At 40.8% G+C, this 17,989-nt stretch overlaps 1 protein-coding gene across 4 annotated transcripts in view; it reads right to left on the bottom strand.

Moving 5' to 3' along the window:
- The window catches only part of ERBB4 (erb-b2 receptor tyrosine kinase 4), a 1,050,606-nt gene that overhangs the window by 53,203 nt on the left and 979,414 nt on the right, over positions 1 to 17,989 (bottom strand). For all 4 annotated transcript variants that reach the window (XM_056534264.1, XM_056534265.1, XM_056534266.1 and 1 more), the window contains one exon: positions 5,165 to 5,262. In XM_056534264.1, the coding sequence (XP_056390239.1) occupies positions 5,165 to 5,262 (98 nt within the window). The remainder of the gene's footprint in view (positions 1 to 5,164; positions 5,263 to 17,989) is intronic.

Genomic DNA, 17,989 nt, shown 5'->3' with positions numbered 1-17,989 from the left:
AGAGGCCACCTCCACCTGGTGGATGGGGGACACATTTTGATCAAAATGCGCTAAGAGCCTCCATTTTTTGACCAAGAGTGCTGCTGCAACCTTATTTTTGTATATCTAGCTAGCTATCTGTTCGCTATTGAATATAGGGCTCAATAAATACATAATATATTCTTAAAAACAAAGCGTTCAGTTAAACGCCATCAGAATGCACCACAGAAAACAAATACTGTTAGTATCCCCAAGAACACAACTTAAAACAGTCCTCCAACACTGCATAATTTGTATAATTTATTCCAGGGACATATTGACTGGATCAGAAAAGCTATGCATCAAATGAGACTATCCACATTACCTCTTCTCTTCTACTTTATCTTTGCTTTTCACCCTGTCTACCACTCTAACAGAATCAATTTCTGGACAGTGTTTGACAGGGTCTAGTGATTCCTAGTGTGAGTTTTTTGGACTGTTACGATTTGACATGGTATAGAAGGAAGCACATTCACCTTCAAGCCTTGCACATATCAGAAGAATTTTAGAAGCTCATTAGCAATTCTTCTATGACTCAATGGGATCTTTTTGGTTGACAGAGAATGTTTTGTCAACATTTTGTTTTAATGGATTTTACATTTAAAGGCAGCCTTTCCTATAAAAAATAAATTAATGTTGTTGTCCCCTGCATTAGTCCATTTCAATAACTGTTTATCCAAGAAACAAATGCAGCATCTATTTATCGTAAATAGACTAGGATGCATTAAAGTAAGGTTGCAAACTAAATCATGTTTATTGAAAACACGAAGAACAACTAAGCAGGAGAGCACTCGCCGCTGCTGGCTTTTTCAGTAACTTTGTCGCATTGACAAAGTTAGGCAGACGAAATGAACGTCTGGGCTCCCGGTGACAGGTCTTGCAAAGATTTGTGAGTTAGTTCTATGTTTACTTCTGTAATGTATTATGGTTTTGGTATCTACTAGTGAGGGAGTAGAACAGTAGGATACCTCAAAGATAAGTGGAGAGAGGTATTACCCCTTGGTTTCTTAGTGCAACCCTTACTGCAAAATTATTGTTTTTTAGGATTACCCTATATTTTTCCCTATCTACTTCTTTTTGTACTCATTGATGGTTTATAAGATAACAATTTTAAATCTGTGAAATAAAACTCAAATGTTATCAGTAGTTATGCTCTGCTGTATTGTTCTAGTGTAGACCCTCGATACCGGTAGGAGTATGAAGAGGTTTAAAAAAGCAACATTTTAGTGTATCATTGAATTTTTATGTCTGATATATTTTTTCTTATGTATTTCATATGTTATTAATAATTAAACAATGAATTTATATATTTAGGGAATTCCGCGGTGTGAACTTAACATTAGTGTGAACGGGTCTCCGCGAGACCCGTTCACACTGCGGAATTTCAGAGGCAGACAATTCCACTGCTGAAATTGTTCCGCACAGAGAATGAACATGTTGATTCTTTGCGCGGAAGTCCGCAAGCACTGCATAGCCGTCAATGGTGATGGCTCAGTGCCACGCGATCCTACCGCCGCCGCCGGCTGCCAGGCTGAATCTCTGCTCGCTGAATTCAGCGAGTGGAGATTCCGTTCACACACTGTAGTGTGAACATACCTTAACTATTAATTAACCCCTTAAGGACGCAGGACGTAAATGTACGTCCTGGTGAGGTGGTACTTAACGCACCAGGACGTACATTTACGTCCTAAGCATAACCGCGGGCATCGGAGCGATGCCCGTGTCATGCGCGGCTGATCCCGGCTGCTGATCGCAGCCAGGGACCCGCCGGCAATGGCCGACGCCCGCGATCTCGCGGGCGTCCGCCATTAACCCCTCAGGTGCCGGGATCAATACAGATCCCGGCATCTGCGGCAGTTCGCGATTAAAATGAATGATCGGATCGCCCGCAGCGCTGCTGCGGGGATCCAATCATTCATAACGCTGCACGGAGGTCCCCTCACCTTCCTCCGTGCGGCTCCCGGCGTCTCCTGCTCTGGTCTGTGATCGAGTGAAAAATCCCCTCCCCCAATAAAAAAGTAAAACGTCCGTTTTTTCCTATTTTACCCCCAAAAAACGTAAAAACCATTTTTTATAGACATATTTGGTATCGCCGCGTGCGTAAATGTCCGATCTATTAAAATAAAATGTTAATGATCCCGTACGGTGAACGGCGTGAACGAAAAAAATTTTTAAAAGTCCAAAATTCCTACTTTTTTAATACATTTTATTTAAAAAAAAATTATAAAAAATGTATTAAAAGTTTTTTATATGCAAATGTGGTATAAAAAAAAGTACAGATCATGGCGCAAGAAATGAGCCCCCATACCGCAGCTTATACGGAAAAATAAAAAAGTTATAGGTCATCAAAATAAAGGGATTATAAACGTACTAATTTGGTTAAAAAGTTTGTGATTTTTTTTAAGCGCAACAATAATATAAAAGTATATAATATTGGGTACCATTTTAATCGTATTGACCCTCAGAATAAAGAACACACGTCATTTTTACCATAAATTGTACGGCGTGAAAACAAAACCTTCCAAAATTAGCAAAATTGCGTTTTTCGTTTTAATTTCCCCACAAAAATAGTGTTTTTTGGTTGCGCCATACATTTTATGATATAATGAGTGATGTCATTACAAAGGACAACTGGTCGCGCAAAAAACAAGCCCTCATACTAGTCTGTGGATGAAAATATAAAAGAGTTATGATTTTTAGAAGGCGAGGAGGAAAAAATGAAAACGTAAAAATTAAATTGTCTGAGTCCTTAAGGCCAAAATGGGCTGAGTCCTTAAGGGGTTAAAGGGGTACACTAATTATATTGTTAAAAAATAGATAATTATCCTCCGGTACTCCCCAGCTACCACTGCAGCTCCTATTTAGCACCTTTTAGCCCCCCCGATGCTCATCTCTTTTGCCTGCTTCCAAGACAAAAGGTCAGAGCGGGACCTGACCCCTCAGCCAATTGCTTTCAGAGATGGGACACTGCTGCATCCAGCGATTGGGCAGGTCCTGCTGTGACCTCTCCTTTTGAAAATAGGCAGAAGAGACAAGCATCAGGGGACCAGAAAGAGCCAAACATAGCTGCAGTAAAAGCTTTAGGTAACTAAGAGTAGGTGAGTATCCTTTTTCTTTCTTTTTCTTTTTTTCATTAGCCCCTGCAATATCACTTTTTTTTTTAAAGAAATACCCTTTTAATTCAATTCTGCCATTTCTTTCCAAAAATGTTAATCAGCGCCTTATTTAATTAAATTTATTTTAAATTGTCTTCTGTCCCACTAATTTTTCTTATTTTTTAAATGCATTTTCATGTAAGTACCTGACGTATGACATAAAAAGGGATGATCTCAGGAAGGCCTCAGGGCTGTCATTCAGATCCATCAGGCCATCTTCCTACTTTTATTGATACAATTGCTATTGATTACAGCATGATAAAGGTTAAATTGCCCAAACTCGTTGTTGACCAGCTTGTTGGTGGCTGTCAATAATAGGACTGTTTATGCTTAGCTGACAGCACTATACATTTAAAGATATCCAAGAGAAGGGGTTAAAGGAGTTTTGGGAGAAAAAACATTGATTGTACATATTTACCAAAGGCTATGAAGGTCTGATCAGGGGGCATCTAACATCCACTATTCCCATGATCAGCAGCATGAAGGGGCTGTCACAATCCAGCAGGGACCTTCAGGCCCTGTGGCTTGCCTGGCACTGCAGCTAAGTAGCACTCAAGTGAGTGTGGCCTTTTTGCATTGTGCTGAATTGTAAAGCTCTAAAGGGCTGGGATTTGAGTTTCTTCTGTGACCTTTAATCAGACAATTAAGTTGAACTCGGTACAATGATGTAACCTCATAGTCCTTAATGTTATAAGCAAATTTAGTATGATGAATTACAATAATACAGGAATAAGAGACGTTATCATGAATACAGCTTTATGTATAACCTTACAAGAAACCACCATTTACACTTTCTTTTTCTGATCCTTTAAAGTGGGAAGAAAATTTACATAATCCTGAAAGACACAGAAATGAATCCTATAATTATGTATCTTTAAGGAAGTCAATTAAATTGGCAGGATCTACTTAAAGATGTGCTCTGTGTGCTCCTTAAAGCACAAGGCCACCTGCAAAACACTAAGGATGCTATGGCAATTATATTTTTAAAGACTGTGACACTGCAATCCTGTATGAGCGTCCCGTATTATATTATCTTCCCCAGCACACAATGGCAGTAACTCACCATCACTGAGGACAATAGAGATATTCTAGTTCCTAGTAACAGCATGGTGTCCACAATAGGGAACAGATACAAATGTGTTAGACTAAGCACAATGGACCTGGATTATAGCAACATGAGGAAGGATAAAAATGAGATTGTCTGAGATGTATAGGAAATAGTTTGCACATTCACGAGGCTGCAAATCCAGTCACATCCATGGCCCTGCTTGTACCACTGGGGGTGTAATGTAAGTTGGTTTTACAATTACTATTATTATTAGCACAATAGACAAATAATTCTCAAATATTTAATCAAACATTAATACCCTACTCGGTATTTTAAAGGGGTTACCATTTATTTTATTTTTTGCCCATTGTGTGTAATAAAACTAACCTTTCCTTACCTCTAGTGTTCCTGCATGGCTGTCACTCCCTCTCCCATAGTCTTGCATTGACAGGGCAGGGCGTGACATCACAGGGGGGGTGGAGTCGTGATTTCACAATACTTCGGCCCCGTGGTTGTGAGGCTTCAGACTTGGAGCTTCCAGCGCTGTGTGCAGCTCACACAGGTGGTTGCTGCATGAGAGATTACGGGGCTCCCCAGCGGCAGGACCCCTGCGAGCAGACATTTTATCCCCTATCCTTTGGATAGGGGATAAGATGTCTTAAGGCCGGAGTACCCCTTTAAACATAATAGAAAACTATTTTTAAAAAATGGATAGCGCTGCAATAGACCCTGAATGTGTAGATTACTGCATTAATTGTCTATAGTTTTTATTATATTACAATAATGATTAATACATTATACAATGTAAAATGATTAATATAACCAAAAATCCCTGCCATCATATATCCTTTCAGGTCCAAGAATATAAGCAATATAAGTGGTTAATCAAAAATGGTTGATACACAGTTTTCTATGTTCTAGATATATATGTGATATTTGGTACCTGTATGACAAGGTATCTCTGAGGGTCTCTTGCCATCCTAGAAAATTCTGCAGCCAGCTCCTTAAATTTGGGTCGACTATCAGCATCAATCATCCAACCTTTGGAAAAGAAAAAACAAGTTGTGGTTAATTCTTTGAGACAATATTGACCAATGGAAATCTGTATATTTCTATATTGTAATTTCCATATACATTTCTGTACCTTACCCGCCTGTCTACACCGATATGCCGCTCTAAGAAAATAAAGACTTCCCTGCATGGCGAGTGCCATCTTCTCGTCTCTTATTTTGTCTACTTGCACCTTTTTTTATGGACTGAGCACCACCGCAAGCAGAGTCTTACCTAAGCCGTCAGTGTGTGACGAACGTACTCCCGTACATCAAGGTTTACAGATAGAGTGCTGCAGTGCCGGAAGCACCCCTTCTGGATTCCAGTATTTGTTTCTTGTTTCCAGCTTCCTGAGCACGCTTACACCACTGTACTAGGATTTATACATTCCTATGGATATGGATGTACAACACACTGCCCTGCATTCAGAGTCAGGCATACAGGCGGGGAGAGAGGAGGCGGGGTCATTCTTCCTGGCATGTAACACTACAGACCAGTTGACCATTATGGGGGTGAGATCCCTTGAACATCGCATCACCACCTTAGCGGATAGCCCACTTAGACCATGCCCTTAACCTCACTAAAATCGTGCTTAAGAAGAGCCAGATGGAATATGCTATTACGACTGCTGAGTTGTGTAAGACTAAGGCGGAATACAACACCAGAGTCAGTGAATCCATTGCCACAGCATTCTTTAAGAAACTGAATAAGAAATTGACAGTGACCCAGGCAGAAATTAAGGAACGCAACCGTGAAAAATTCATGCGCGATAAGGCAGATTACGATAATGCACAAGTATTCACATGGAATACTAAGAAGCAGAATGGGCGCCCCAGGAATCTCCCAGCTCAGAGACGCAATAACCCAAGAAGGCAGCCCCCCGATTACTGGACCTCCGAGTCAGATGCCACCCAGTCCGATGATTCTCAGTCTGGCAAAACCACCCGTGCCTGCGGTCCCTCCCCTTTAGGAGGAGCATCAGGAGGGGTAGAGGAAGGAAAAGAAAATCCAGGCACTGGAAGGAAAAGGAAAGGGGTGACATGGAGGGACTAAAGACTAACCCTGTAACAGACAATGTCTTGAACTTGACGGACGTTACCCTCACTGATGAGTGTATGTCACTTTTGTCAAAAGGGCTCAATTTTGGCTTGTGCCAAACTTTTTCTTACACCCAATTTGAGGTAGACCTGTATAAGGCTACCAGGAAAATGGGTTTGCACAAGCTATTCAATAAATCACATGCATCTAGTGCGTCTTATGTACTTGGAGAAGCTGAAGTTCCTGCCAAGATTGGTCCCCTAGGTTTTTCTCCTATCTTAGATTTGACATCTGTAGATAGGAACACATTACATACATTATGCTCACTAGCAGAGAACATTGAATCTTATGAGAATCTGTCTCCCACAGAGGTACCCCCTTTAAGAAAAGGCAACCCTTCTAGATTTCCCCCCCTACCCCAGCAGGAAGTCCTATCGACCTCTTTACCCGGGCAGTTAGTAGGGATGTAAAGGCTTTGCTATATCCTCCTGTTAAGAGTAACCTCACAGTTGGAGAAGAGAAGGCCTTAATGTGGCTACTGTCTAGACCAGACCTCAGAGTTGTTAAGGCAGATAAAGGTGGAAGCACTGTCGTAACGACCACCGAAGCCTACTACTTGGAGAAAAAACGATTACTAAGTGATACTGCCACCTACCGCCTTCTCAGAAAACTTCTGAGAAATTAATTCCAAATGCACCACGACATCCTAGGTGGTACTTTTTGCCCAAGGTGCACAAGTCGCAGAGCCGACCCCCTGGACGCCCCATTGTGGCAGGGATCGGCTCTGCGACCGAACACCTTTCCCATTACATTGAATGGCTGTTAAAACCCTTACTACCCAGCACCCCCACTTACATTAAAGACACTGGTGATTTGTTACTCCAACTCCACGATTTCAATTGGCAGCCCACTTACAGACTAGCGTCTTTTGACGTTGAGAGCCTGTACACCCGCATCCCCCACGATGCGGGTGTACAGGCTATCAGTGAGTTTCTGTCCGAAACCGACAAGACCACAGACTTCACTCAATTCGTATGCGACTCATTGCGGTTCATTTTGACCCACAATGAATTCAGAGACGGCGAGAGTTGGTACAGGCAGGAGACTGGCACAGCAATGGGCACGCCGGTCTCTTGCACTTATGTCAACTTGTTTCTCGCCGTCTTTGAGCACCGCTACGTGTTTTCTTCCTCCAATCCCTTTATTGGGTTTATTAAATTTTTCCGTAGATACGTTGACGACGTACTAGTCATATGGGATTCCACTGAAGAGGTTTTTTCTGATTTTGGCTCTTACCTCAATAACACCAACAAAGAAAATATGCTCTGCACTGCCATGTTTGGGGGTGACAAATTATAGTTTTTGGATCTGAAGCTGAAGGTAGTTGATGGGTCTTTGACTACTGAAGGATACCGGAAGGCTATTGCCCGCAACACCTCGCTTCACTTCCATAGTTCCCACCCCCTACATGTCAAGAAGAGCATCCCTTATTCTCAGTTTCTCCGTCTTCAACGGATCAATAGTGAACCCCATGTCTTTGAGACACAGGCTCAAGATCTAAAAAAATCGCCTTTTACAACGTCAATATCCAGAAGGTGTTATCAACACCGGTCTGAATAGAGCTAGAAGTACTGATAGGTCCACACTATTTACAACAAAATCTCCTCTTAAGGAAGCTGCCAAACGTTTCACCTTTTCTCTGGCCAACTCCAACATGAACCAGAATGTTATTAGCGCTATTAGACGCAACTGGTTCCTGTTGGAGTCGGACGTATATTTACAAGATGTGGTTAAACTTCCCCCATTAATTACATTCAGAAAGAACGTCACCTTGGGCGAAAAACTCAAGAAAGCACACCAAGAATTAGTTACTCGTAGCACAGGATCTGATTGGCTCACAAACTGTTTACCTATTGGCAATCATCCTTGTGGTTCTTGCCCCCACTGTACACACATGATCACAGGGAAACATATCCAGATAGGTGGCGTTGCACACTTTGTCAAAGACCTCATTACGTGTAGGACTTCCTATGTAGGATATGCTTTGATTTGCCCGTGTGGCAGGTTCTATGTGGGGAAGACCATTAGGCAGCTCCAGGTCCGGTTTTGGGAGCATGTTCGCTCCGTCCGAACCGGATCTGGTGCCCCCAGTTTCATCTCCCACATGAACGAGGCACACGCGGGCAAGTGCAGTAATCTCCAATTCTGTGGGTTAGAGAGAGTACTCCCACTTAAATTTGGAGGTGATCGAGCACATAAACTGCTACAACGTGAGGCACTCTGGATTCCAAAACTAGATGCCCTGAACAATTTGGGACTTAATGACCGCAATGAATATAGCGCTTTTTTATGAGCACTTTAATTGTTACCATATTAATGACTGAGATAGTTTTTAACTGTTTAGTTTTAGTATTGGATTTGTTCACTCACCTGTAATTTGTTGTTATTATCGTGTGTTTTTCTGAAGGTCACATGATAGTCACGTGACCTCAGTTGCATTCCAGGTTTCCTAGCAACCCATCGCGTCAGCCCTACATATTGGGTGATGACGCGCTAGGACGTAGTACCGGCATGAGGAAGTGCGCGCAGGCCCACAAAACACTGTGTCCCGGTTACCCCTCCTCCTCTGTACCTTCCCCGCCTGTCTACACCGATATGCCGCTCTAAGAAAATAAAGACTTCCCTGCATGGTGAGTGCCGTCTTCTCGTCTTGTTTTGTCTACTTGCACCTGTCTTTATTGACTGAGCACCACCGCAAGCAGAGTCTTACCTAAGCAGTCAGTTTGACAAACGTACTCCCGTACATCAAGGTTTACAGATAGAGTGCTGCAGTGCCGGAAGCACCCCTTCTGGATTCCATTTTTCTTACAATATATTTGCATATAGTTGTGCATTCCATATTTCATTTATAAAAATAAAACAGCATTTTAATTATTTTTCATATGTATCTATTTATTTACATATTTAATATTTTCCCTTTGTTTTTCTTTACATTAAAAGGTGGTGAGAGGTTGGGCTAGGGTTTTATTAGTGATATAATGGTACGGATTTATAAATATAAATTAGGTACTTTTGCTGGACCTTTTCTAACTAAAGCACTTCTATTTCCTTATAGATTGTTAGCTCTTGGTGTCTCACTCCTCTTGACTGAACATTAAGTATAATTCTGTTTTGTCTAAGTTAAGTACAGTACATATGTGTATCAGAATTGTAGCTGTGAAATATTTTGACTCTATGAAAATGTTATTATTATTACTATTATTATTATTCTTATGGGCAGGACTTGTTTTCCCGGGGATCAATAGCTAAATATATTCATACACATTTCCCAATCTCTGAGTGCTAACCCTAGCAACTGTTGTCCATAGGTGCCAATGTTGTATTAGAAGTCTGGAGTTCTACATCTCAAAAGATATTTCCTGTACATAACAGGAAATGTACAGGAAATGTTTTTGATATGTTATAGGAAGCCTATCAATAACCATATCAGTTTATGTTTGGAATATAAGAGGAAACAAAGAGAAAAAAAAACTTCATAACATTATTTTAATGTACGTTCTACACGTGTTGCGGTAGTAAGGTGGCATGCTATCCTTTCTAAAGAAATATGTTGCCGTCTTCTAAAGCAGGACAGGGGTAAAATCATCCTGTGATAGTTTGCTGGGCCTTCTGGCAGAGAATAAGTTAGTTATTTGTGCCAAGGTGAAAAACATGTCTCTCTCCAGAACGAAGCATTACAGAAAACCGTATATATCATGTCCCTGCCTCTCTCTCTCTTTTTCTCCCAAGCCCCCTGTTTACTGGTGCATATCCTTTCTGTGCTTACACTGAAAAGATAAAGTACAAAGCTTTTTTAAAGTATTTGCAATGTAGCTCACAGGGATTTAACTCTTGTGCACACAGTTTGCCTAGTTATAGATGCTCATTTTGTCAATGAGTTGAAAACAACATTAAAGGGGTTCCCCGGTGCTTAGACATCTTATCCCCTATCCAAAGGATAGGGGATAAGATGCCTGATCGCGGGAGTCCCGCTGCTGGGGACGTTATCACACGCCGTCGGCCCTGTGGTCGCCGTTAATCAGACCCGGAGCGAACACGCTCCGGGGACTGATTACAAACGGGGTGCCGCATGCAAAATCACGGGGGTCCCCAGCAGCGGGACTCCCGCAATCAGGGATAAGATGTCTAAGCACCGGTGTACCCCTTTAAGTGATTTTTTTTTCTATATTAAGTAATTGGGGGCAGTTTATCTTTTATTCACTGATGGATCAGCTATGATGTATAAGGAACAGTGCTTTGCTTGGACAGCCATTTTTAGGTCTCTTAGAGATGTTCAATGGGGTATAGGCCAGGGCTTTGACTGGGCCACTCAATGACATACACAAAGCTTTCCATCTTGGTTGTGTGCTTAGGGTAATTGTCTTGTTGGATGGTGACCCTTTAGCCCAGTATGAGGTCCAGAGCACTCGGTAGCAGGTTTATATTGAGAATATCTCTGTACTGTGCTCAATTCAGCTTTCCCTCAACCTTGACCAGTCTCCCTATCCCAGCCAGTGAAAAACACACTCCCACAGCATGATCAAGCCACCAACATGCTTCATTGTAGGGATGGTATTGGGCAGGTGGGGGCAGTGCCTGGTTTTTACCAGACATCACAATTGTCAGACCAGACAATCTTATATCTCCCAGTCTAGAAGGCTCTTAGGTGATTTTTTTTTCTTCAAACACGAGGCAGGCTTCCGTGTGTCTTTTACTGAGGAAAGGCTTATTTCTGTTCACTGAGCCATAAAGTACAGATTGGTGAAATGCTGCAGTGATGGATGATATAACGGAAGTTTCTTCCATCTGCACACCAGATCTTTTGGAGCTCAGCCAGAGTGGTCATTGCGGTCTACGTTACCTCTCCTGCAAGGGCCTTTTCCCTCCATTACTTAGTTTGGTGGGATGGCCAGCTCTAAAAAAAAAAAAAAAAAAGTCCTAGTTGTTCCAAACTTCTTTTCTTTGGACCATTTAGTGTAGTAGAAATGGTTTTTTTTCCACCCCTTTTTAGATCTGTGCCTCCCCATAATCCTGCCTCTGAGCTCTACTGGCAGTTCTCTTCTTTTTGTGGCTTTGTTTGGCTCGTGGCTGAGATATGCCTTGTAATACTGTGAGACCTTATATAGGGGCTGTGTCTTTCCTAATCATGTTCTATCACCTGAATTTACCACAAGTAACTCCAACCAAGGTGTAGAAACATCTCAGATATGATCAAGAGGAAAAGGAGGCCCTCAAAGCTACATTTGTCCTTGAAAAATGTTAGTTTTTTATTTTTAATAAATTTGCAAACAATTCTAAAACTCTGTTTTTACAGTCTCACTGTGAGGTAATGAGTAAAGACTGATGAGGAATAGAATACATTTTTTTTTAGTTTACTTTAGCACAATGCCTAAACATAATAAAGAAAGTAAAATAGTCTAAGGCTGCCATAGACGGGAGTAGTGAAACGTTATAGTGAAAAGTCTCTCCTGTGGAAAATCCACTGCATATATATGTGTGTGTGTATATATATATATATATATATATATATATATATATATATATATATATATATTGAGTGGGGGGAAAAGGTATTTAGTCAGCCACCAATTGTGCAAGTTCTCCCACTTAAAAAGATAAGAGAAGCCTGTAATTTTCATCATAGGTATAACTCAATTATGAGACACATAATGGGGAAAAAAACATCCATAAAATCACATTGTGTGATTTTTAAAGAATTTACTTGCATATTATGGTGGAAAATAAGTATTTGGTCAATAACAAAAGTTCAACTCAATACTTTGTTATATACCCTTTGTTGGCAATGAGAGAGGTCAAATGTTATCTGTAAGTCTTCACAAGGTTTTCACACACTATTGCTGGAATTTTTGCCCATTCCTCCATGCAGATCTCCTCTAGAGCAGTGATGTTTAGGGGCTGTTGCTGGGCAACACTGACTTTCAACTCCCTCCAAAGGTTTTCTATGGGGTTGAGATCTGGAGAATGACTAGGCCACTAAAGGACCTTGAAATGCTTCCCACAAAGCCAATCTTTTGTTGCCCAGATGGTGTGTTTGGGATCATTGTAATGCTGAAAGACCCAGCCACGTTTCATCTTCAATGCCCTTGCTGATGGAATGAGGTTTTCACTCAAAATCTCACGATACATGGCCCCATTCATTCTTTCCTTTACATGGATCAGTCACCCTGGTCCCTTTGCTGAAAAACAGCCCTAAAGCATGATGTTTCCACCCCCATGCTTCACAGTAGGTATGGTGTTCTTTGGATGCAACTCAGCATTCTTTCTCCTCCAAACACGACGAGTTGAGATTTTACCAAAAAGTTCTACTTTGGTTTCATCTGACCATATGACATTCTCCCAATCTTCTTCTGGATCATGCAAATGCTCTCTAGCAAACTTTAGACAGGCTCAGACATGTACTGACTTAAGCAGGGGAACACATCTGGCACTGCATGATTTGAGTCCCTGGCGGAGTAGTGTGTTACTGATGGTAGCCTTTGTCCCAGCTCTCTGCAGGTCCTTCACTAGGTCCCTCTGTGTGGTTCTGGGATTTTTGCTTACCGTTCTTGCAATCATTTTGACACCACGGGGTCAGATCTTGCATGGAGCCCCAGATCAAGGGAGATTATCAGTGGTCTTGTATGTCTTCCATTTTCTAATAATTGCTCCCACATTTGCCTATTGCAGATTCAGTCTTCCCAGCCTGATGCAGGTTTACAATTTTGTTTCTAGTGTCCTTCGACAGCTCTTTGGTCTTGGCCATAGTGGAGTTTGGAGTGTGACTGTTTGAGGTTGTGGGCAGGTGTCTTTTATACTGATAACAAGTTTAAACAGGTGCCATTAATACAGGTAACAAGTGGAGGACAGAGGAGACTCTTAAAGAAGAAGTTACAGGTCAGTGAGAGCCAGGAATCTTGCTTGTTTGTAGGTGACCAAATACTTATTCTCCACCATCATTTCCAAATAAATTCTTTAAAAATCAGACAATGCAATTTTTTTGTATTTTTTTCTCTCATCATGTCTCTCATAGTTCAGGTATACCTATGATGACAATTACAGGCTTCTTTGTAAGTGGAGAACTTGCATAATTGGTGGCTGACCAAATGTTTTTTTTCCCCACTGTATGTATGTGTGTATATATATATATATATATATATATATATATATAGGGGTCAAGTCGTGGAGTAAAAAGTGTGGGAACTCTTCCACATATGGGGTGGTCCTGTAGGACACCTGCTAATGGGAACTGTGGAAAAAGTGCAGGTACTTAAGGAACTTAGTTCCCATGCATTCCTGAAGGACATGAGCCCTGCGTGTATGTATATATCTATATATATACTAAGTATATATATATATATATATATATATATATATATATATATACTTAATGTGTGGACATTTCCCTAACATGATATCCTCATATCAAGCTTGTTCTGTAGATGCTGGAGTATAGAAATATTATTGTGCTAATTTCTGGAGATATATTACTGTATAACAATTCTTATATATAACACATTTTCTATGTACATTTCCTTGGCATATTCTTGGTTGCAGTAGAAAAAAAGACTTGGTTTCCTGTGATTTAGTAATTATCTGTATTTTTCCAGTAGACAGACAATGCAAGAGCAGGCTTTTTTTCTATTGACTTCAACCGTTTGCCATAGTGATAAATAAATATGCAGCACCCGGAATAGGCTTGAGTCAGCAGGGGGCATTACAAGACTCTGCATTCTTGTCATGAACACACACACCGGGCCCAAAGTCTCCTATTAATAAAAGGCTCATTCATCCTCACAGGTTCCCCGTACTGTAATGCAGTGGCCTTTCAGGATAAACCAGATAGGGAACAAGGACATCTCTAAGGGAGCGCGGCCTTAATCGCACTTAAATGAAGCCAGAAGCTCCTGGGAGATTTGGTTTATAATGAGATTGAATGGACTGGAGAGACACAATTCAGGATAGAAGGGACTCACTGCTCTCTAATTACATTGTGGGAGACATAAGTATTATCCTCAAAATATATGTTTTGGTTGAATTGCTGTAATCCTATATACTGCTGAAGGCAAACACAGCACTGTGGGGCAGGATAGACCTGATATGTTAGTGCCATATAGTGTATAGGGAGATTTATATCATGTACCTAGTTAGAATCTACTTTCACATAATAGTGCTAGGTTTATCAGATGTAGCAGTAGTGAGTTTGTTATTTGGTACAACCATTTTGATGCAGAAAATCCTTACATTATCTACAGTTTTGCATAGGACTCCTGGGAAGTCTCCAACATTATTATTATTTTTTTTTCTTTATTGCAATGCACAGGGTAGTCACAGAAAGATAAATGAAAAATTCACCACTGCTACATTTGTATATCTCCTTGGTCTGATAATGTGTAAACAAGCATAGTATGTAGATCAAGGGATTCTCTATGATTGGTAAATGGAAACTGTCATCATGTTTTGGGACACTAAACCATCAGCATGTTTTTTTTCCCAACTAAGAATTAGTTTTTTAAAGCTGCCTACAATAATTCTGCCCTTTCCTTAATTTTAACATTTATTAACATTTATTTTACCTGAGGACTCATCTCCAGCAGCTTCACATGTATACACATTGGCCATGATTTATTAATGGGTTCTCGAAATGTTTTGGTCGGGTTGTCGTGCTCTATGAGACAATTACCCTTGGAATGGGTGATTTAAAGTGTACCTGTCATAAGCAAACACCTTTTATATAGTGTTGAAAATAACATTATATGTATATTAGTAATATACATTGGTTAAAAATGTGTACATTTTTGTCCCTCCAGCTGTTGCCTGTGTGTCTCTGTGAGGAGACCAAATGCAGGAAGTGTGAATGGACAGGCAGGGCTCTGTATACTGAGGACAAGCAGGGCTCTGTGTATTGAGGACAAGCAGGGCTCTGTGCAGTGAGGACAAGCCGGGCTCTATTCACTGAGGACAAGCAGGGCTCTGTACACTGAGGACAAGCAGGGCTCTGTACACTGAGGACAAGCGGGGCTCTGTGCATTGAGGACAAGCATGGCTCTGTACACTGAGGACAAGCAGGGCTCTGTTTACTGAGGACAAGCAAGTCTCTGTATACTGAGGACAAGCAGGGCTCTGTGCACTGAAAACAAGCAGGGCTCTGTACACTGAGGACAAGCAGGGCTCTGTACACTGAGGACAAGCAGGGCTCTGTACACTGATGCTAAGCAGGGCTCTGTGCACTGAGGACAAGCAGGGCTCTGTATACTGAGGACAAGCAGGGCTCTGTGCACTGAGGACAAGCAGAGCTCTGTATACTGAGGACAAGCAGGGCTCTGTACACTGAGGACAAGCAGGACTCTGCACATTGAGGACAAGCAGGGCTCTGTACACTGAGGACAAGCAGGGCTCTGTACACTGAGGACAAGCAGGGCTCTGTACACTGAGGACAAGCAGGGCTCTGTACACTGAGGACAAGCGGGGTTCTGTACACTGAGGACAAGCAGGGCTCTGTACACTCAGGACAAGCAGGGCTCTGTACACTCAGGACAAGCAGGGCTCTGTACACTGAGGACAAGCAGGGATCTGTACACTGAGGACAAGCAGGGCTCTGTACACTGAGGATAAGCAGGGCTCTGTGCACTGAGGACAAGCAGGGCTCTGTGCACTGAGGACAAGCAGGGCTCCATGCACTGAGGACAAGCAGGGCTCCGTGCACTGAGGACAAGCAGGGCTCTGTGCACTGAGGACAAGCAGGGCTCCGTGCACTGAGGACAAGCAGGGCTCTGTGCAGTGAGGCTCTGTGATATGTTCCCAGCTCCAACAGCAGGATGATTGACAAGCCATGAGCCTACACAGAGCCTTGCTTGTCCTGCCCTCACTTCCTGTATTTGGACTCCTCATAGAGACACACAGGCAATAGCTGCAGGGAGAGCATTTTTTATAAGCAATGTATATTACAAATGTGCATAACGATAGGAACACTTTAAGTGAGGAATACTTACCAAAAAAAAAAGTGGCCAACATGTTTCTACAAAACTATATATACTATTTCTATACTGTAGTTCTCACATAAATAATCTAGGATTAATGGGGATATAGGGTACTTTGGTTAAGTTTAAGTTTTAAGCATAAACAGGTCATATTGTCTTTTTAACAATAATATTTTTAGTTATTTTTTTTATATAATTTTTTCATGGGGCAAATGAAAACATAAATAGAAAACAGAAATGAAAAATAAATTAAAATTTTGATGTATTTATTTTTAGGATTTAGCAATTTTCATGAAGTTAATTTCTCAAGCACCACAGATTACTGACCAATGCCCCAGTAGGAAAAAAAACACAAAACTACAAAAAAAATCAGGGCCATGAGTCCGTGAAGATTGGTCAGTACACATCACATCCATACTCATGCTTAATTCACAGCTGCCAGAAATAAGACATGGACTCATTTCTGGTAAAGAAAATGATAATAAGTAATTCGGAAACTGGGGGTATTAATGATGACGGCCTTTTAGGCCATACAACCCAGCTGCATAAAGACACACTGATGGTTTAGTGTCCCAAAATGTAGTGACAGGTTCCCTTTAACCGCTTAAGGCCGATTTTGGCCTTAATGACTCATATCATAACAGTTTTACATTTTCATCCACAGACGAGTATGAGGGCTTGTTTTTTGCGCAACCAGTTGTCCATTGTAATTACATCACTCACTTTACCATAAAATGTATGGTGCAACCAAAAAATACTATTTGTGGGGGGAAATGGAAAAGATAACTGCAATTTAGTAAATTTTGGTAGGTTTTGTTTTCACGCCGTACAATTTACAGTTAAAGGGCACCTTTAAATCAAAAAACTTTTGATATATTATAGATTAATGTATGCAGAATAACTTTCCAATAATATGTTATTAAAAAATAGGCTTCTTTCTATTTAATTTTCCACTTTGAAAAAATGACCACTAGGGGTCTCCCTACCAGTCCTTTTTTATAGATTTCAGACTCATGCAGGAGTCTTAAATCCCAGACTGCATCCGGGACACAGACAAACTCAACACTACTCACTGCCAGGGAGCTGTGTTGAGTTTGTCTGTATCCTGGATGCAGTCTGAGATTTACTTTTCTATTTCTGTACCACTTTTAAAAAATCGCTAACTTTTTAACCAAATTAGTATGTTTAAAATCCCTCTATTTTGCTTACCTATAACTTTTTCATTTTTCCGTATAAGCGGCAGTATGAAGGCTAATTTTTTGCACCGTTATTGATACCACATTTGCATATATAAAACTTTTAATACATTTTTTATACATTTTTTTGGAGTAAAAAGTTACAAAAAAGCCACAATTTTGGACTTTTTTTTAACGTTCATGCCGTTCACCGCACGGTATCATTAACATTATATTTTAATAGTTTGGATATTTACGCACGTGGCGATGCCAAATTTGCTTTTTATTATTTATATAATTTTTTTTTACACTTTTTGGGGGTAAAATTTGAAAAAGGGAAAATTAAAATTTTTATTGGTGGAGGGGATTTTTCAAAATGTTTTCCTTTTTTTAATACTTTTTTAAAACTTTTATCTTTACACTTTAGCAATCACTTGATTGCTAATACTGTTCAGTGCTATGCATAGGGCATAACACTGATCAGTATTA

This window comes from Hyla sarda, chromosome 8 (genome assembly GCF_029499605.1).
Source record: "Hyla sarda isolate aHylSar1 chromosome 8, aHylSar1.hap1, whole genome shotgun sequence".
NCBI classification, from domain to species: domain Eukaryota; kingdom Metazoa; phylum Chordata; class Amphibia; order Anura; family Hylidae; genus Hyla; species Hyla sarda.
Note: the sequence above shows the minus strand (reverse complement) of the source record. Positions and strands in the feature narration are given on the sequence as shown.